This window comes from Balaenoptera ricei, chromosome 17 (genome assembly GCF_028023285.1).
Source record: "Balaenoptera ricei isolate mBalRic1 chromosome 17, mBalRic1.hap2, whole genome shotgun sequence".
NCBI lineage: Eukaryota > Metazoa > Chordata > Mammalia > Artiodactyla > Balaenopteridae > Balaenoptera > Balaenoptera ricei.
Genome location: NC_082655.1, coordinates 80,557,091 through 80,579,365, shown reverse-complemented (window position 1 = coordinate 80,579,365; position 22,275 = coordinate 80,557,091). Strand labels below are relative to the sequence as shown.

The window sequence follows — 22,275 nt, the reverse complement described above, 5'->3', positions numbered from 1 at the left end:
ACCTCAGCTCAGACACTGTGTATATTAACTGTGGTCGGGGGTTGACACTAGGAAGGCATGTAGAGAAATAGAGATGCTAAAGTAAACCATGTGGATTCTCCATAAAAATACCATTCTGAGGGTAGAGCAGAATTTAAGGATTCAAACATAGGTGCCCAAAACTTGAAATTTGATAGAGGGCTTATACCAGGAACACACACACACACACACACACACACACACACACACACACACGCAGGCTCACACAAAAAAACTATCATTTTCAGGACTGAAGCACAAAAGTTCAGCCAGTGTACCCTAATGCATCGAAGTCTCATTGCTTGACTTTCTCTGCTGGAGATCCTTATTGAAAGGTAAGGAAAAAACCCAAAGAGATTGTTCTTTAGAGAAAGTTATAGTTTAGTTCAAATTTGAGGAAAGCCTCCTTCTTGCCTAGTCAAATCGCACTTCCCACACGGAAGATGGTTTGGACACAGGACCCGCCGGCGACCAGGCTCCAGACCTCGGGGATCGCTGCCCCACCCTGCCCTCTTACCTCCAGATGCTTTGACCTTGATGGTCATTAGTTCTTCAGAGACCTTGCCCTTCTTGATGGCTTGTGCGTTGAGAGGACATCCAGATAAGCTGTGAAAAGAGAAATTACACCGATGTGTGAAACACGTATTATTTCTTACAAAAATTAAACTTTTGTACTCACTACTTACTCTTTAAGTCTTTGCCTGCTTACTCATTACATTACAATCTGCAGTCTCTGTGCAGAAAGTAACAATATCTATTAAAACAAAAGCAAAAGGCCCTCAAATAATGTAAAATGTTTTGTGCTTTTTTCTTAAATCAAAATACAAATAGCTACTGTTGATAATTATCAATTAATTTTGTTAAAATGTTACTCTCTTGCATTCATGTAAGGGCCTGTTTTTAGTAGTGGTTACTTTATTCACTGTAAATGTAAAACTGTATGCATATATTTTGCATAAGATTTGTTCCAGATTAGTCAAAAATGCCATGAATAATAAATCTACTTCTTCCTGTCTTTATACACACTGTCATCTGATCTTTACAGAATGACTCAAATTGATACAAGTCCCAAATAATATCCCTCCCCCCCGACCCCCTCTTCATGGCAAATTCAGTTTGGGTAGGGGAAAGTTTCTAGTTTATTCTTTAACTTTTAAAACAACATTTTTCATTAAAAAATCTGTACCTGAAAGGAAGAGAAAAGGCAGGGCTGTAGGTGTATTTAAGCACCCTCACTGCCCAGGCAGTGCGTTGCCCTGCAGGCTCTTTATATGCTTTTCCTGAAAAGCCACACCCTTCAGCCCTGCTTCCTTCCTATAATGTCGTCTGTTTTGTTTAAATTACACCAGAATGATAATGACAACATTGAACGATACTTGTTTCCTGTAGTACACGATGAGATGATTTTGCCGCTCTATGCAGCCCTTAATTCTTTTGTCATTTGGTTATATTTTTGGAGATACCATTTTTAAATAAAGTTAAAAATTATAATTAGCCATTGAAAATATTTTTTCTCAGAGAAATTTCGTTACAATTCATGCATGAAACAACCATTTTCCATCCAAAGACTGGAACACTTGGCAGAGTGAAAGGAGAATATTTCTGCAACAAAGCCCTTAATAAATGTTTGCAGAATGAATATTTTTTTTAAGAATTTAAAATTGTTCTATATTAAGATTATATGAAATAAAACAATAATAGATATGTAATATTACATATAAAAGGAAGGCTCTGTGGTTTGCCAAGATTTGATAAATGATGAAATATTTTACACAGGGAAAGAAAATAATGGAAAAGCACAAACTGAACTTTGAACCTGATTTTTCTATTTTGGAAGCTGTTCACTGTAAAGAGTGGCTTTTATAAGCTACATTATCTTCTTTTTTTTTTTTTCCTGGAAACTTTGTACAAGTCTGTCTTGTTTTCTGTCACATATTGTGTTCCGACAAGTGTTCACAAACAGGAGTAATGTTTGGCTGGTAAACTGGATTTTAAAAGGAGGTTTGTAACAAGATGTTAATACCTCCCAAGAACGTCTGTCTCTCCCGTCAAGGGTCTGCACTGTTCACACAACACAGGGTGAGCGTCCGGGGAGGACAGCCGTGTGGAATGCTAGTGAAACTCCACAACCATGCACGTTAGAACCAAGTACAGTTAAGTGACGGGAGGGAGGCTTTGGTCTAAAAAATCCCACTGGATGTTTTGTACCTCCCAATGTGGTTATATCTTCCAGGATATACAACAAATCCTAAATTTAAGAAAACTGGGGCAAGAAAGTATTTTTAATGTCCCTTTTCCTTTTGAGGATGCCACACCTCCACAAAGCTCAGTCTCGCCGCTCAGGAAAATGGGGAGGTTGGCTGGGCATCACCTTTGGGGTTCGGGCTCCGTATTGTAAGGCAGGAGAAACATGCTTTATACGGTCTGGACCAAATTCACAATTCTATGAAGGCAGGGAAAGGCAATTTTTTTTTTTTAAAGATTTAAAAAAAATTGTTTTTTAAAATTTATATTTTTAAATTTATTCATATATATATAGTTTTGGCTGCATTGGGTCTTCGTTGCTGTGCGTGGGCTTTCTCTAGTTGCGGCGAGCGGGGGCTACTCTTCATTGCAGTGCGCAGGCTTCTCATTACGGTGGCTTCTCTTGTTGCGGAGCATGGGCTCTAGGCACGTGGGCTTCAGTAGTTGTGGCTCGCGGGCTCAGTAGTTGTGGCTTGCAGGCTCTAGAGCGCAGGCTCGGTAGTTGTGGCGCACGGGTTTAGTTGCTCCGCGGCATGTGGGATCTTCCCGGACCAGGGCTCGAACCCGTGTCCCCTGCATTGGCAGGCGGATTCTTAACCACTGCGCCACCAGGGAAGCCCCAGGGGAAGGCAATTTAAAACTATATCTTCATCGGCCCTGTTACAGTAAAACGGCAGGTGACAAATCTGTGTGGTAGACATCACTATTTATAATATATTAGTAAACCTCAATAAAATTACAGTTATGGTGTGGCACTAAATGAGTTCTATTAGTCACAGGACTTCTGGTTTTAAAGCTGCAAACATCCATAATGATGTGTATTTAATATAATATCATTTGTCTTCTCAGTTGCTATTCTTTCAAAGTGGAAGTCTGTAACATGAAGTCTTAAAGAAAGGTTTTAAAGTAATTAGTATGTAAACAAAATGCTGATGTAATGCACAGGTAATTGTTCTCAGCCATCCTCTAAGGTAAGTTTTGTAATTATTCCCAGTTTGCTGAATCTTAAATGGGAAAAGTTACAGAACTTGCTTGAGAGGACGGCTGAGGAAAGTCCGCCTGGGTGCCTGGTGGTCGGGAGGATCCAGGAAACACCGGGGATGGGCTGGTACCCAGCTCGGGAGAGGGTCTCTGGGGTCCCGATGTTGTGAGCTGTGCAGGAGCGGGGCAATCCCTGAACTTCCCTGTGCTCTGATTCTTCTGTCAACTGAGGGTCACCGCAGTCCCTGTAGCTTACAGGGTTTGTAAGGGTTTAAAGGGATAAGCCACGTGAGGAACTTGGAACAGGCTGTCTGCTGGGACAGAGCAGCCTGGAATAGCAGTTGGCCTTTGGCAGGGACAGGAAAGAGAACAGAACAACTCAGGACGTCAGTGTCGAGAACAGGACAGATAAAGGTGTGTCATAGGTCAGTACGTGTGATTCCGGCGTGTCATTCCTACTTTAATGAACTATTGCATAGCTACACATATATTAATATAATTGTACAAAAGGGAAAGGAAATAGTCTGTGCTGAACACCTACTATGTACCAGTCAATAAGCCAGGCATTTTATTATCTTATTTGTTTAAATCCTACACATAGTAAAGAAAAGCATTCCACCCCAAAGAGAATACCCTAGGTTAAATTTAGGCTCTTAAATCCTTTGAGTAGCAAGAGTGAAAAACAGTGAAATCTGAATTATTCATTTGTCTAAATTCTTAACTGTTCTTCTTCTCCTAGAAAATAATATCTCTGCATTAATACTGCAGCCTATATTTTTGAACTCGTAATTTCCTTTTCTTATTATGAAATAAATAGTATGTACACAGATACATACAACGTGTATTTGCAGTTGAAAGAATTCCCTTGAGGGGCACACCTTGAATTTACCTTCAAACACAGAACGCACTTTGAAGCTTCACCTGCCCCGTAGCAATTGCTGTCTCCTGTCCCCCAGAGACAGCCATTAACTCCAATTGCAGATGAAAAATTACCTAGTTTTTTAAAACGTGATTTTGCTACATGGTTTTTCACTTTGTGGGACAGAATCACACCACACGTATCCCTCAGCACTCTGCCCCACTCAGCACCTGCTCCAAATCCGCCCGCGGTGCCTTTACATCCACACGGATCCGAGGCCCTGCAGGTGGAACCACTCCTGTGCCCTGCGCTGCAGGGGCCGAGGCGGCGGGCAGGCGGTCCCCAGCCTGGAGCCGGGAAGCCGACCTCCTGGCACACGTCCATCTCCATCTCCGGGTGCAGGAGAGCCTCTGGGACTGAGCCTGGCCGCCCGGCGGCTGTACAGGAGGGCACCCCCACCTGCTCGCTTACATCTGAGGCATCAGCTTCCTGACATGGTTCTACCAATTCCTCTTCCACTTACAGCTCTGAGGGTCCCTGCGGCCCCACATCCTCACCAGGCCTGGCGTCATCATGTAAAACCACTCCCGGATTTTTCAAGAGAAATCTGTTGTTCTAACTGAGGGATGCACTCGCCACAGCCCAGCATTAATATTTCATTATCGATGTCAGCAAGGATGTTACAGGGTCCGTGGTGAGAAAGCACCGCTGCTGTGCGGCTACGAGGCTCACTTGATTTGTGACTGTCCTTCCTGAACAGGAAACGATGGTACAGACCCAGAGAAAACAACGTGCACTATTGTGAACGAGATCAGGCATCCGAGAACCATCAAAAAATAAACCACCTAAAGAGATGGGGTTTTCTCCGTAAGCAGGTGTGGCTCTTGGAAAACTTCATTTCCTGACACCGTCGACGTGCACCTCGAAAACGGAACCAGCTTTGCTCTGTTGGCATCCTGCCCATAAGCAGAGCGTCAGGACTCACAAAGCTTTGTTAGATCTTGAATCTGCATCGTGCACCACGGCCCCACGACCAGAGATGTGTGCAGTGAACCTTCTAGCTCCGCTCCTTATTTTTGTTTTTTTTTTGGCCATGCCGCTTGGCTTGTGGGATCTTAGTTCCCTGACCAGGGATCGAATCTGCACCCTTGGCAGTGAAAGAGTGGAGTCCTAACCACTGGACCGCCAGGGAATTCTGCTAGCTCCTCTCCTTGATGTAGAATGTGGACAAAAGCCTGGTCTAAGATCAGTGCTCCCGACAAAGAGCCTGGTTGAAATACATGCCACTCAATGATGAAGGGACTGAGTCCTTGTGAAGCTAGAAAGGGTTTTCTAAATCTCTCTTGTCCTCTGTGTACTTAGTAACCGCTGTGTCCTTTTCTTTCTGGCCGCTGGGGATGACTCACAGCTTCCCAGCTGCAAAAGAACTACCATTTGGTCTGAAATGGGGCCAGTTCACGAGCGGAAGGGCGTGACATAAACACGTAAAGTGAACGTTTACGATCACACAACAGTGAGTAGCTATCACCACTTAGAACTGAAGTGAACCACTGACAGAACCATTAAAAAAAGCAGCACAAGCAATACCTTAGAATAAAAAAAACACAAGCACAGTTTCAAAAGCAGTTGAAAATCGTGCAGTGAATTTCAGAAATAGAGGAAATAACATTTTCCATCCTTCAAACTGGTCAAATATCTATCTGGCAAGACTCATTACTTGGACATCTAAGGTGCTATGATTAATGACCTTGAGGGGGTCTCTCCCCTCCCCCGGACAATCCAGGTGACAAACAGTCACGGCAACCACACATTAAGAAGCAAAGCTTACCTCCTGTGGGTGACAAACACGTTGTTCACGTGGCCCAGCCCATTGCAGCCGGGCAGCGGGCAGTGGGGAAGTTCTTGTTTGTTCAGCTTCCAGGAGAGGGGGGCCCCATTGAGAGGGTTCTCCTTCTGTCTCTTGGCGGCCAGGGGACAGCCAGAAGCCGTGCGGTGGGATGTGTATTTACCTGATATGTGACCTTGGCCGTCACACCCGATCACAGGGCATCTGGAGAGACACAGCACGGTCGTTAGCAGCTGGGAGAGACGAGATAAGCCAGGTGAAGCACTGAGGCGAGCGAACGAGAAGGTGGTGGTGAGAGCAGACCACACAGGGGGCAAGTGGGGAAACGACAGCGTCTACCAGATGCCTTCCAGCCAGGGAGACAGCAGTACTGGCAGTAGTGATGGGCCTCAGGCTCCCAGCTAAGCAACTGTCATGCATTATCTCATGAGACCCTCACTGCTCACCTGGTGGGCAGAGACGCTGTTACCCCATTTTAGAGGGGCGGAGAATGACTTCTAGAGCTCAGGGGACTTGCCACCAGTTTAGAAGGAGTGGAGTCAAGTTTGTGGCCACACTTCTCAGCTCCAGAAACAACCAGGGAAGCCCTTTGTTACGGGTTACGTTGCCTCCAAACAAAGACCAACGGTCTAACATGTCAACTGGCTCCCCCTCATCACAGAGTCCAAGGCTCAGAGATCGGGAGTTCTGGTTTCCAAATGTCTAAATATTGCACGTTGTCGAGCAAGCCTCTGTACATTTCTGCACCTGTATCTGCATCTGTCACCCAAGACCTGAAGCATATTTCTCAGAGGAGGGAATTCACTTTAGATAAAATTGCGGCTTAAGTTTCAGGGGAGCCCGCAGCCATGGGTGTCACACTAGGGCATGTCCACAAGGCTGCTTTCCTTTAAAGCCGCTGGGAAAGGATGAAGTCCTTCTTTCCTTTGCACCATCAGAGAACCGTGTGAGCACCTCTGGGGAGGGGCAGGTGTTCTGCAGCCCCTGAGCTCTCTGTGCTGCTCCCAGGGCCTCGTGATGAACAAGACACGCAGTTGCCTCCCAACCGGAGTCCCCCCGTTTGTCCCACAAGTGGCCTCTGCCCTGATGCTGCCGCCTCAGCCGTCACACTTACTTGAGTTCAGGGTCTTCTTTTTCTTCCTTCATAGGGGTCACCTTGACACCACCTTTCCTGGCACGAGGGCAGCCGGATAGGCTGAAATACGGACCCGACAAAGAACAAAACAGAAGCATGTGATCTCATGGGCGCGGCTGCCACCGCTCTGATTTCCATCTCAGCCGTGGGGTCAGTCTTACCTTCGGTGGGAGGCATAGTTTCCCGTCACGTGCCCCGAACCGTCACAGCCTGGAGTGGGACACCTGGAAGACACGAGCGCGGAGCTGGGGCCGCGTGGAAGTGGCTAGGGGGTCACGGCACATCACACAGAGCCAAGCAGTCAAACAGGATGAGCTGATTTGTGGGACTCTTCTTGCTTGTACAGAACTGGCTTTTGGCTAAGAATCCTTTTTTTTAAAATACATTTATTTATTTTTAATTTATTTATTTTTGGCTGTGTTGGGTCTTCGTTGCACGCAGGGGCTTTCTCTAGTTGTGGCGAGCGGGGTCTACTCTTTGTTGCGGTGCGTGGGCTTCTCATTGCGGTGGCACGGGCTCTAGGCACACGGGCTTCAGTAGTTGTGGCACGTGGGCTCAGTAGTTGTGGCTCGTGGGCTCAGTAGTTGTGCCTTGCGGGCTCTAGAGCGCAAGCTCAGCAGTTGTGGCGCACGGGCTTAGTTGCCCCGCGGCATGTGGGATCTTCCCGGACCAGGGCTCGAACCCGTGTCCCCTGCACTGGCAGGTGGATTCTTAATCACTGCGCCATCAGCGAAGCCCTAAGAATCCATTTTTAAAGGAAATGTTAAGATGTGTTAACTACTGTCCAATGTTTGGAAGACACTGTATTCATTGGTATCCTGCATTCTTTTTTTCCTTCTTTTTAAACCTTATTTTTTTAATTGAAGTGTAGTTGATTTCCAATGTTGTGTTAGTTTCAGGTGTATAGCAGAGTGATTCAGTTTTATATATATATATATATATATATATATATATTTATGTATATATATTTATGTATATACATATATATATATACACATATATATATATATATATATATACATAAAATTTTTCAGATTCTTTTCCCTTATGGGTTATTACAAGTATTGAGTATAGTTCCCTGTGCTACACAATAGGTCCCTGTTGTTAAACCTTATTTTGGAAGGAATCTGAAATTCGACCCACAACTTACTGCTGGGCTTCTGTCTACATCATGCAAAGTTCTTATCTTTTGCTTAAGAAGAAAGAGTTTCCAAATTGTTTCTGTGTGTAATTAATTTCCTTTGATTTGCTCCACCACCATGATAATCCCTTACATTCAGATGGACGACGGTGGTGGATGGGACAGCCAGAGACCTGGTGGATTAATGCAACTGCCAAAGAACCTAGGACATTTGCACCTGATCTCTCTGCCTCATGGTCCACCTTAAAAGGTCTTGTGGGAACTCTACCAATAACTCTGACTGACAATCAACCATTAAATTTGGAGTCAGGGGAGTGAAGGCGGAAGGAGATTCCAATTCTACTTAGAATGCTAATTAGGAGCAGGGTTTAAAATACACTTGAATGCAAAAATATACAGAGATTCTCACTCTTTTGTTGCCTTAAAAAATGCCAGATACTAATAAAAACGCAGAGGTGGGCTTCCCTGGTGGCACAGTGGTTAAGAGTCTGCCTGCCAATGCAGGGGACACGGGTTCGATCCCTGGTCTGGGAAGATCCCACGTGCCACGGGGCAACTAAGCCTGTGTGCCACAACTACTGGGCCTGCGCTCTAGAGCCCACGAGCCACAACTACTGAGCCCAGGCACCGCAACTACTGAGCCTGTGAGCCACAAATACTGAGCCTGTGCTCTAGAGCCCGCAAGCCAATACTGAGCCCATGAGCCACAACTACTGAGCCTGCAAGCCACAACTACCGAGCCTGTGCTCTAGAGCCCCTGTGCCACAACTACTGAGCCTGCGAGCCACAACTACTGAGTCTGCGCTCTAGAGCCCACGAGCCACAACTACTGAGCCCGCATGCCACAACTACTGAAGCCCGCGTGCCTAGAGCCCGTGCTCTGCAAAGAGAGGCCACAGCAATGAGAAGCCCACACACCGCAACGAAGAGTAGCCCCCGCTCGCCGCAACTAGAGAAAGCCCATGCGCAGCAACAAAGACCCAACTCAGCCAAAAGTATAAATAAAATAAATAAATAAATAAATTTATTTAAAAAAAAAAAAACGCAGAGGCTGTCATAAAATGTTTGTTTTCCTGAAAGTTCTTGTAGACAAGGTCATTGTTATTATTTCACTTGTATGCCCACCCGGGTTCAGATTTCTACTAAAACAAGAGTTTGAGAAAGATAATAATCCAAAGAAGAATGTGAACACTATTCCTTTTCTTAAACTCTAACCCACTGAACTTTCACAGAAATTCTTTCATATACAACCTTGAGGCGGAACATAGGGAGTGAATGCTTTTCTTGAAGGAAATATGAAATCTGCATACATCTCTTCGAGCTAACCAGAGAACCGTGCAATGATTCTCTAATCAAACATTTAGAGATTTAATATGTACTCTATACTGTAGGAAAGGCTCAGATGCTATTAATATTTTTAGTAAAACAGTGGTTTACTAGCATATTGCAATTCTGGAAAAGTCTATGCCAAAAAAACCTTGTTTTGAAATTCTCCCTGAATATCCAAACAAGAGGTCAATGAAATGTCCCCTTTTCTTTTTGTACAGAAAAACCCACAAAGATGTTACTTATTAGGTGGCTGTATAAAGCAGGTAAGTACTGAACATTGTTATAGAACCACTCAATCTACATGTTTTCAATGTATTCTCCACATTTTTTTCTAGAAATAACGTTTAGAGAAAATACTTAGGAGAACTGATAGCTATTTTTAAGATACGGCAATATAGAAGTTCAGAGCAATTGAGTAAGACTGAGTGAGTATGCCTAGCTCTTCTCTCCTTTCAATCGGCTAATAAGTCTCCACTTCACATCCTTACATTTCAATCTAGAAAAACAGTAGCCAATAAAATGATTTCTAGAATCTACACTGACACAATCAATTGTACACTCACTTTGTATATTTTAGAGTTGTTTTTACTATTCATGGTACTAAAATTCTGAATTTTTATACCTGTTTACTATCACATCTTGTTTCATAAACTTTTTTTGGGATAATTTTTAGATAAATTTTAAACAAGTTAGAAAATGGAAATACTAACAAAATATTAAGAAGATATATTCTCTGAAATTTTACCTGTAATTTAGACACCAAGTGTTAATTCTATTTACACAAATATTATTTTATCACTAGACTTAGTAACACTGATTTTTCCTAAAATATTATGTGCAAATGCATTTTGTTAATTTTGCTTAATGTTATTCTTCATCTTTTCTAAATGTATGCCTTATTATATTTTTAAAGGGTAAAAAGTGGATTATAACTTTTTATTAGTCTACATGTATTATAACAACATATGAAAATAACAAGTGAGAAGTTTGGGATAAAAGAAGATAATAGTAGGAAAAATAAAATCAGTCAACAAAAGTCAACATATCTGTGACTTTGAGATCCTGTAGACAAGGTGAAAATGAGCCAGAATTGTATGTCGCCCCCAAAAGTGAAAGGCTGTTGTATGATTCAAAATGCCCACAAGGTAAAGTACTGTGCAGTTTTCCTAAAGTCAGAAGATGAAAATGCTGGCCGTACCCTCCTAGGTCTGATTAGTATACACGTTCTGAAAGTAACAGAGAAAAGGTGTCGTAGGTGTTCAACATCATTGCTTTTAAAAACATCGTAAAATACAAGCCCTCCAAGGCCAGCTCATTAACTAAACTAAATTACAGTGATTTGGTTTCAGTTGTTTGAGTTTTTGGTGAGAGAGCGCGTGGTCGTAATTTACTTAGGTGCCGTCTGCCCCTGGTTAGGGCCACCCTGGCCGGACACTTACTTGAGTTCCTGAGAGTTGGCCGCCATGAGGGATTTCAGAGTCTTATCTGCCAAAGGACATCCAGAAACACTGAAGAGGGAGGAGAAAGCAAAAACAGAGACACACGCGCTGACACGCGCAGGCCCGACTCGGGGGCAGCCTGAGCTGGTGAACACACATTCAATCCACCGACGGGGTTTGGGAAAAAGTCTGAACCCGGCTTCGCTGCTCTAGCCAGACCGGGCTTTGGGCACCTTGACTACTTGTCACAGACTCTGGTTTGCTATTTACCAAACCAGGGGCTTTAGCCCAGCGAGACCCCCGGCTCCAGTGATGACTGACCCAGAGGACCCTCCCTCTGCATCCCGAGGGATGGTGCTCAGAGGTTAAGGTCCTGCCCAGAGGGAGAGCGAATCACATGGGTGACACAGGTGGGAGGAAGGGCCGAGCACAGCCTCCGCCCTGCCGTCCCTCCAACCCTTTACTGAAGCCTCCCGCAGCGTAAAAGGTCAGCTGGGGTCACTGCTGTCCTACCTGGGCTTCACTTGAGTCCTAAAGCTAGACAGGACCCGAGCCCGACATGAGCTCTACCTTCTGGGTTGTAGCGTGGATCATAGGATCAGAAAACCGTTTTTGACCAGAGAAGTACACTTTCTTTACAATATAAGCAAAAAGACTGAAGACTTAGCTTTATTTCTGAAAAAAGAAACGAAGCAAAACCCCAACTAACTCAGTCTCCAACTCCCGATCGAGATAAAATCTTTCTAGAGGGGGTGAGGGTGAGTCCTTAAGGAGGACAGATGAGGAACGCCTAAGCGAGAAGGTGGGGAGCTACCTGCGATGAGACGCATAGTTGCCCGTGACGTGGCCACTCCCGTCGCATCCTGGCGTTGGGCAGCTGGGTCAATAAAAACATAGAATCAGGGTCAGGTGCGTTCACGGATGCACTTGCTCTGTCTGACTGGGTATGAGGTAGCTTCTCTTTTCAAGACCGGTTAACACATATGGGACGTGCAGAAGCTAATGAACTAAAGATGCAGATTATATAAGGACCAGCAGACGAGACAAGAGGAAACTGGCATGATCCTGAGTTATTCGTTTCCAGCACCACATCAGCTCTCTGATTCAGATGATGTAGAACAGTGATGCAACAGTCAGTGGTGTTCTATTTCTTTGAAAATATGAGTTATAAAACATGAATATTAAAAACCTATGCTTTATCATGATAGCCGCTCTAAGGTACCAATTATATCATAGATGTCAGAAAGGAATTTTTGTGACTTTTTTTAAAGAAAAAGGTAACAGAGTAACTTCATAAACATGTTAGAAAACACCTGAAAAGGAAGATCTTTGAAAATACTACATATGGCTGAAATGTAAACTGACATTTTAGACGGGACAGTTGCTGATAGTACAGAAATAGTTACGAAGTTTAGTTAATAAAGCTTGTGATCAGTTTCATCCAAAGTTTTGAACCCAGCAAAGACAATCAGGAATTAACCACCTAAGCAGTGGGCTCTCCGGGCTGTCTGCCCAAGACCGGAGTCCGTCCCGGGCACTTCATTTATCTCAGGAGCTGGTCACATTCTGTGCATCTTATGTGTGTTTTAAAAATAGTGAAAGTGGATAGTTATCCTGAGCAGTTTTGCTGCCAGAGTTAACAGATTCCTTGGTTTCTCAGCCATTTATTTCCCTCTGACGCTGCTTGAAAGTTGCTGGTGTGAGGTAAGCGGATTGACCCCAGCCCACTCGGTGGTCTTTGTGTCGGTGCCACTAATCAGGGGAAACATCAGCTACGTCACTCGTGCTTTCTGATGTTTTCGGCACCCTGCCTAACGTGAAGGCTCACCCACGTGTGGGATGCAGAGTCTGCCTCTTTAAAGGGGCATCTGGGGATAGACTGATGACGTCCAAGATTTCTGAAATGTCACCTTCTCAGTATTTTTTTCCCTGTGAGTTACTTTGCAATCATTCTCAGGTACTCTAAAGAAACCGTAAGAGTTAGAGCCTCTTCATCTCTCAGAGAGATGCGCGATTTCCAGAGCTTGATCCGACCTGAGCCAGCCAGCTCTTTGCCCACCACTTTCCTAGATGGAACATCAGGAAGGAAAATGCGGAAGCTACAAATATATGTAAACGAGTAAAGAAAAAAAAGAACAACGACTAACATCTGAGCTGAGTTATCTTGCAAGTGCCATTCACCCGCTAAACAGAGAAACAATCTTTTCTGATAATTACACAGCTGGAATATTCAGAGCGTGAGAGATGGGTTACAGTGCCCTGGGAATTCCTACTTTGGAAATACATCGCCACCTGGTGTGCCAAAATAGCTTTGCATTTATTTTATTCTACTTTAAATTTCTATTTTTAAATTATTCCTATTAATACCGCCAGGAGAGGCAAAGTGCCAATGATTTTTTAAACCAGACAGTCATAAATTACTTAAGAAGTATAATGATAAAGTGTGCATTTAAATAGTGGCTATTTTGTTTCAGCTTTGTGGTATAAAGAGGTCAAGGAATAAAGCCAAGATTGAAGGGGGCGATGTAGTGGGAAAAGATCCTGTTTTGGATCTTGACGGCTGGCTTAATTTACAGATCTTCAATGAGAAATCTTGTACAATAACATGTGCAGATCCCAGTTGGGTGATATATTCTGGGAAGATTTGCAAATGAAAGTATCACAACTTAGAGAAAGGAAACTAGCTAGTTCCCTCAGTAAGTGGCGCTCAAACTCTAAGCAAATTCATGTTGATCAATGACATCAAAAAGTCCTATTTTAGCCAAACAGTTTCTGGTAAGCAATTAAGGTGCATTTATCTGTTAGAAACATAAAACAAAGCATAATAAGGACAGGGTGAAACCGTAAAGCAGTGAGACGTTTACAGAACCAGTGTGTGACCCAGGTGTGTAGAAGTACATGGTACCCACCCAAGCGCTCCCCTGTGCTGAAATGAGTGGAAAACCACGAGGCCTCTAGAGAGTCAATTTCCTAGGAATTCATGATTATATTCCAAAAATTGTTCACCATCTTTTTGAAGCCCTTTCTCTTTGCACCAATGAGAAGGGCCCATTACAAAATAATCACACTTCATTTTTCTGTCCAAAATGGTGATGCAGGTTAATTATCAGTTTTTTACATTTCATTTAGCTTGGAACGACTCTGGAAATTTCCAAAATCTACCTTCAAAGGATGAGCATTGGCCCTTTTGGAAGATATCTGAGATAATAGGCATGAACAACATCCGGACAAAGATTTTAGAAACTTGACTAGCAGGCCCGTGGCAGCCTTGACACGGCTGCCCCAGGTCACCTCCCAGAGGGCGCAGTGCTTGGTGACGTGCAGCTCTGCTACGTGGGCCCCACCTCATCAGGAAGTGTTGACCTCCTAAGAGAACATCGTGCTGAGGCAGCAATGTCTGCCCACGAAATCCTTAAGGAATGCAGCATATCTGTTTATTGAAAAATCACTCGACCATAAAAAGAAACGAAATTGAGTTATCTGTAGTGAGGTGGATGGACCTAGAGTCTGTCATACAGAGTGAAGTAAGTCAGAAAGAGAAAAACAAATACCGTATGCTAACACACATATATATGGAGTCTAAAAAAAAAGAGGTTCTGAAGAACCTAGGGGCAGGACAGGAATAAAGACACAGATGTAGAGAATGGACTTGAGGACACGGGGAGGGGGAAGGGGAAGCTGGGACGAAGTGAGAGAGTGGCATGGACATATATACACTACCAAATGTAAAATAGCTGGCTAGTGGGAAGCAGCCGCATAGCACAGGGAGATCAGCTCGGTGCTTTGTGACCACCTAGAGGGGTGGGATAGGGAGGGTGGGAGAGAGGCGTAAGAGGGAGGGGATATGGGGAGATATGTATACATGTAGCTGATTCGCTTTGTTATACAGCAGAAACTAACACAGCATTGTAAAGCAATTACACTCCAATAAAGATGTTAAAAAAAAAAAATCACTCGAGTGTGGACAGGACAGACTGATGCTGGACCGGGGTCTTCTGATCGACAGCTTCTGTGTGCAGGGCCTGTGCAGCGTCTGAGGTGTGTCCCTGTCACTGGGGAAACGAGTGGCAGTGCAGTGGTACCAGGGACCCACGCGGGGACGTGGAAGCAGCAACCTCAGTGGCAGGAACAGCCTGCCCTCCTGGGAAAGGGGGCGGGCGCAGCGGGGCTGGGAGGGGGGACCACAGCAGCCGGGACGGCCTCTCGGGTGGGTGACACGTGGGGGAAGAGCTGAGGGAGGGGAGGGCGGCCCCGCAGAGATCGGTGGGCGGAACATCCTGCTCAGGAGAGGGTGCTTAATCTAGTTTAGTAGAAAACGGTAAACGTACTTTTATGCTGGGGGATTCAGAAGAGAGGGTACAGATGCCAGGGCCTAAGTGCAAGGGTACCTCTTTGCTAGAAACTCTCATTAACTGGCAGCTTTAAATGTACTTGGGTAAGAATATACATGAATGTTTAATCACTTTCCTATGGAAAAGCTTTTCCTGCATGTCACTCACTCACTCCCGGCGACCACCCCGCCGGGACTACGCTATCTGCTGAGGCTATAAATGCCCCAAAGCCACGGTTCCCGCCTTGCCTTTGCCTGAAAGCCCTCCCTCTCCCTGTCCCCCCCCCTCCCTCAATGTCCACCCTGATGTCTCCACGTCCCCCGCACAGTGGTGACCGGCAGATGAGGAGGAAGGCGGCCAGGACGGCCTGTGTCCTGGCGACGGCCCAGGTGAACTCACACCCGTAAGCAAGCTGTGCGAGCCACACTCTAAACTCCAACAGCCCCCGGTCAGAGATCCTCGGGGTGAAGAAGGAATAAGGGTGTGCGAGCTGGGCTCAGGCCACAGTCCGAGTTTATGTCCCTGCGTCATTTGGTGGCACGTCCCTCGCACCCAGCTCTGTCCCCTGCCCCCCGTTCCCGCCACGCGTCCCCCCGCTGGCTGGCCTCCCTTATTCCTGAGACCCACTCTCCTGGGGTTTGTCCTGCCTTTTCTGCTTTAACCTCTTTGAACTTGCTGTGGCATCTGAAACCATCAAAGGCCCGGGTGGGAGTTTTCTGAGCTCTCAGCTCCCATGACCATCACTTTCCTCTTCCTCCTCCTCCTCCTTCTCCTCGGCCCCAGGTCTTTATTCTTTGTGGGCTTCTTTTTCCCTGTCAGGTCCCAGCAGGATGTGTGCCCTCGAATTCTGGGACGGGCACTCTGTCTCCTTCCTTTTATACATCTTCCCTGGAGGCCCCATCTCCCAGGCCACACCTCACGATCTCACGTCTGCATCTCTAGTCAACATTTCAGATGATCTTCCTGACCCCAGACGGTCCCCACGCGCACCCGGCCTCTGAAGAATTCTGCACACTGCTCTTCCTAGGATACCCCAGCCCTAGTGCACTTTTCTGCTCAAACACCCTGTGGCTTGTTCACACGAAACCTGGCCATCTTCTCAGGGCCCTCGTCCTGCTCTCTCTCTCTCTCTCTCCAGGTCACCTGGTCCTGGGGCTCAGCTTGGGGCCTCCTGCTCCGGACGACCGGGCCTGTCTCAGAACCCACCGCAGCTTGACTAGTACTTCCTGCCCTGTCCTTTCAACTTCTGAGTCACAGAACCCCTTGAGAATGTGACGAAAACCATGAACCCCCTTCCCAAATAACACTCTGCAGTAAGTTTTGTGAGTCTGTAGACTCCCTGAAGCCCTGACTTGGCTCCTCTGAGGTCAGTGGGTGTTAGATTAAGATCTTCTGATCAGAACATAAACATTTCTAATTGTTGTACATGTTTTGTTTTTCAGTCGATTAGACTTTTAATTCTCTTAGCCTGAGATCATGTCAGGTACATTTTTTTTCATAATCCTCTTAGTTCTGAGCATAGGTCTAGGTATATACAGAACATTTAACTACCAACTGGTTGAAACTGCCCTAAAACATTTGCAAAGTCAGCTCCATAAGCCAAGGCGTTATTTACTACTCAAGGTTTTAAATTGGCGTCTCCGTTCTAGAACCACAGAGTAAACCATTCCAGATGACTTACGTGATTAGTTCTTTCTTGAGATCTCTTGCGTGGAGCTTGGGTTTAGGGCTTGGTATGGAGGCCTCTCCAGGGAACTTCTTTTCCTCTAAATTTTCTAGAGAGCTCACTGGGTCTTTCTGAAAAAAAAAAAAAAAATACAGAAGCACACAAGGCATTAGGAAACTCTGGAAAGACAACTGTATTTGAAGTCATTGGGGTCAAATTTGAGTTTTGGCTTAAAGACTTAGATGACATCCCTCATCGGATTTGTACACAAAATAAATAAGATAATGAGTATAAGGGTAGATCTGGACCTGCTATGGACATTTATGCTTGGTGAAGAATGAGAAATTATAACTCATGGGCACACCTTTAGAAAGTTTGCATTTTGGCAAACATAACTACAGAGGTATTTCTTGAGCTATGTAAATAAGTTAATATTTTAATATATTTCAAGTTTTACAGTGTAGCAAACATTTCCTAGAGAACATAGGAAGAGTTCTTTATGAACACAGCAGTCATTGGTAAAACAAAAGAAACACTGCAAAAAATGAATCACACAAATTTTTAAACAGAGAAGGAAGAAGTAAATTTAGGTTAGTAGAATGTCCTTTCTGATAAGCAAATAATTAAGATTTAAATTGTTTGTTTAAATATGTAATCACTGAGTCCACAATATCTAGGCAACATTTAGTTTGATTTTTCTGGATAATTGCTTTTAGTCTCACATCACTTCCTGTTTTTCTTAAATTACCTCTTTTGCTAAGTTGTGGTATTTTATAATGGTTTTACTCATTGGATGGAATTTCTCGTTGGATTATCACTAATTTTCATGGCCTTATTTTAAGCTTAGTACTGATCCTGATTTCATAAGGAAATCTCATTGATCCCTTCAAATCATTTATTTACCATCTGATATAGTATCTTACAGAAAACTAATGATGGTTTTATTCAGTCACATAATTAGCTTACTTGTATCATTAAGTTTATATCCAGTAAATATAATACATTCTGGATTTAACATTAAAATCAGATAAACTAATATAAAAAAACTGTCTCCTAAATCTCAAAAGTATTGATCCATTTAAGGTGAGAAAACAATTTTGAGTTATTCAAGGTAAATCTCATTTAAATCAAATGAATATGAAATTGCAAGGGCAAATACAATTTTAATAATCCTGAGTCTACACCCAAAATCAATGGAAAAACAAAATCCCTGGATTTTCCCAACCAAAGAAAAATTCTAAGCCTTCATCTCAGTCATAAAGGCAAATGCAATTTCTTTCATTAATTACTTGGATAACAGTTCAATCAATTATTTTACATAGGACCACACAGTGGTAAATACGTTTACACTACCTCAAGTAACATTATCTTCAGACCAAATTAATAAAACCTGGTTTGGTCTAATTTCTTCTTCTTATTTTTAATACTGAGTATTCTATTTTATATTATTGATTAATGTTTGAAAATAGTAGCAGATAATAATACACCACTGAAAAATAAAGAGAAATAGGTGTTTGATGATAGTTGTCTACTAAGGTAGAAGAGAAGGGCTATTTTAATGCTGCTTCCGTGGAATCTATAGAAAAGAAGTGAATTAGGCTTATCCTTTTCACGTTTCACAGTGTAAATGCCTAAAGCAAAGCATTAGCACTACCTTCCATTTCATTTGGAGCTACCTGGATTCAGCCCGGGTGGTGTTTTCCACTATAATTTACAAACGTCTTGGCCTTTTGAAAGTAGATACAAGTGATAAATCCAATTTTGTCTCAGTGTGGAACAGCTTTTGTTTTTCTGTTCAGATGCTGAATTTTTCACAAAAATGGCATAAAGTGAAAAAGAGCTATTTTATTATTTTCTTTGTGATGAACAAGAGCAAAGTATCTCTAAGGAGGCGTGTACATTTACAGATGAACACATAAAGGTCATTAGCTGTTGTTTGTTGAATCTGCACATTATGGAAGACAAGGGAATAAGGGATTTTGAAAGAAATGGTCAACTATGAAAGTTTAACTTATTTGACTCAAATGCATTCAAAATTCATGCTTGCAGCATATATGGTATTTAACTTAGCACAGTAGTATGTGGTGATGATTCAATAGGATAATTTTATTGGATATGACCTTTTAAATATTTTGTAACTTCTTTTAAAAACTATGGACTCTTGGGTATGAGATTGCATTATGAAATAATTGTCTTTTTCCCTTTTTTTTTCTCAGCATTCTACCTCTAGAAGCTTGCAGAGAGCATAGGTATTAAAATACAGGTGACCATCACTATAAGAATGCTTAATTTTGTTACAGAAGCATTTTATATTGGATAAACTCCTAAATAGCACACCATAAAAATATGTCAACATCATTTGTCAGAATTTTTTCAACATTTAAAGTATCATTTTGAAAATAATAAATTTATATTGGGGAGACATAAAGAGAAAATGTGGCATACATACATGTGTGTGTTTAGAGAGTATATGGGTGCAATGAAATTCCTTTAATGTACAGATAGAAGTTTATATAGATTTCAGTAAAGATCAGAACATAATGGGAACATGAATAACAGATAATAGCATCTGGCACTTTTAACATTTGAAGCCCTGAAATCTTTGGAGAACTGACAGTTGAATGAAACTGACAGCCCTAGTTATTTCTCAGCATTTTCCTTTCGAGATAGTTTGAAGTTTTTCCCAGATTCAGGATTTTTTATTTAGAGGGCATCTGGACAGGCTATTTCACTGAGAGAGACAGACAATATTTTCTGAAAATTACCACCAAAATTAAGCAACTGTTGTGCATATGAACTAGATAACAATGAATTGGAAATAATCGCCCTGTTTCTGGTCGTGGGTACGGGTGTGAGTCTCGTGTGGGACGTGCGGGGCTGAGGAGGTGGGAACAGCCCACGTTCACAGAGCACCGCCGGGGCCCCGAGCAGCGTCTCTGCAGCTCACGGGAACGACAGCCAGGACCATCCGTCCCTGGTTTGTGTGGTCACGTGGGGTCACGTCCTGTAACCGGGCTCAGGGGCTCTGGTCCTGGCATCCTGAGAAGCACCAAAACCACTGTGGTCTCCAGCACACACCTGGCCAAGTACCACTGCTTCATTGTTTTTTTTCTTTCCTTCCTGCTTTTTCTCAATATTTCCTAGCTGTCTCCATTTTCATGTGTACTTTTTTCTTTTCCTTTTCTCCCTCTCCCTTTTCTTCATCTTAGGGAAGCCCAGGCCCATTACTTATTTTCTATATGACCAAAGAACAACAACTTTACCCCGGCAAGCCTCAATTTTCTCCTCTAGAAACTTTGATAATAATCCTGCTTTTCAGAATTGTTAGGATAATGAGACGCTGTTTATAAAGATCTTTAATCTTTATTCTTACTCAACGTGGCCTCCCTCTGCTACCTTCCCAACGAGGACATTGAATACAATCTACTTTTTCAAAATAATAACTATCGAGTATCACATTTTTCATTTAGGGATTCAGAACAAAATGTGAAAAATACTCTCTATTGGTAAATTACCTTGGCACGGACGAAGGCACAAAGAACAAGGGTGAGAAACTGCCCCAGGAGTTACAGGGGTTCAGAAGCACCTTTATGTGTGTCCCTGCGGGGACAGCGCCCCAGCAATGAACCACCCACGTTCAGACCGTGACAATAGGCATTAGGCTTAAACCATATTTTGTCAACTCAAACCTAGTGCAAGCACTTGGACTCCAAGAACTCAGTAGATGTCTCCAAAGTCCTCTTTGTTGCTCTCAGTAACATTGAATTTCCACTTAGCTTGTCAATTCCAGACGTCAGAGTACTTAGGTTGCCATTTGTAGCACTGAGTCTACACTATCAGACCCGAAGGAGGTAAGCCATTCTGGAAGGAGCAGAAATCTAATCTAAACAGATCATCTTCCCCATGATTTTGCTGGCACGTTGAGCACTGTCACAGGTCCGTAAGCCTTAGACAGGAGCGTACTCCAGCTGAATCCATAAAGCCGCCCAGATGAATCCACACGTTTTGATAAAGAGAGAATATTTGTCATGAGACTGAATTTTCTGGCAATCTGAGGGATCAGAAGTACATACAAGGAGGTCCCTGAGGTGCTCACTAGACCCCCAAGTGGCAGGAGTGTCCCAGAATACGAGGGGTACCCTGTAGACATCGCTGCACAAACTTATAACCGAAGTCAAATGACACAAGCACCCTGAAGGGGAACAAGAACCCACTATGCTCCGTTACTGGTCGGAACTGGACCGGACGCCTGACTCTGTGTGAACAGAAAGGAGATTGCTCGTCATCGGTGACCTCGGCCTGTGTACAGCGGGCTCGCAGGGGTGAGGACAGAAAGTCTAAGCCCCCTGCACACGGCACCGAGACTCCCCAACATGGGGGGCTTTCCTTCCAGCAGGATCACCCAAGAACAGGGACGCCGTTATGCTTATCCGGAAGGGACCGTCCTCCGTGCCACGTGCCTTTGACTGGACCTCCACCTCCAGGCCTTGTAACTGGGATTAGGTTCCCCTGTGGGGAGTGGAATAGGCCCGGTTGGCAATCGGGGGGTCTCGTGGACCGGGGGGCGTCCCCCGTCTCAGGAGCTGATGTGCACGGACTGGACCGAATCAACAAACTTGCTCTCAGCCCACTCCCCCGCCTCCTGACTTCCATCTCAGACCTGCGTGCCGAGCGATCGCTAAGGCGAATACCGGCAGATTTCTGGATTGTATGATGACGTACAGGTGTAGGTGTAACTTCTGTGACTTTGCGCAGCTGCAGCAGCCGGGGATGTGGAGGAGGGCAGAGATGCACACTCACCGGTTCACAGTCACCACCTGCGGCGAAGCAGCTTCTTACATGCTGCAGGGTCAAATTTATATTTATTAGGGTCAAATGTATATGATTTAAGAAACGGTTCTTCTAGAACAGTGTTATGATAGATTAACTAAGACCATCCCTAAATACTTGGGTGAATTTTTTTAATAAATTTATTTATTTTTGGCTGCACTGGGTCTTCGTTGCTGCACGCGGGCTTTCTCTAGTTGCGGCGAGCGGGGGCTACTCTTCGTTGTGGCGCACGGGCTTCTCATTGCTGTGGCTTCTCTTGTTGCGGAGCATGGGCTCTAGGCGCGCGGGCTTCAGTAGTTGTGGCATGTGGGCTCAGTAGTTGTGGCTCGTGGGCTCTAGAGCGCAGGCTCAGTAGTTGTGGCGCACGGGCTTAGTTGCTCCGCGGCATGTGGGATCTTCTGGACCAGGGCTCCAACCCGTGTCCCCTGCATTGGCAGATGGATCCTTAACCACTGC

At 44.1% G+C, this 22,275-nt stretch overlaps 1 protein-coding gene across 1 annotated transcript in view; it reads right to left on the bottom strand.

The window, feature by feature from the left end:
- The window catches only part of ST18 (ST18 C2H2C-type zinc finger transcription factor), a 63,934-nt gene that overhangs the window by 6,685 nt on the left and 34,974 nt on the right, over positions 1-22,275 (bottom strand). Inside the window, exons 11-17 of the mRNA XM_059901733.1 lie at positions 17,005-17,120; positions 11,807-11,869; positions 10,993-11,061; positions 7,245-7,307; positions 7,063-7,143; positions 5,931-6,152; positions 536-624 (exon numbers count right to left, since the gene is read on the bottom strand). Coding sequence (XP_059757716.1) covers positions 536-624; positions 5,931-6,152; positions 7,063-7,143; positions 7,245-7,307; positions 10,993-11,061; positions 11,807-11,869; positions 17,005-17,120 — 703 coding nt within the window. The remainder of the gene's footprint in view (positions 1-535; positions 625-5,930; positions 6,153-7,062; positions 7,144-7,244; positions 7,308-10,992; positions 11,062-11,806; positions 11,870-17,004; positions 17,121-22,275) is intronic.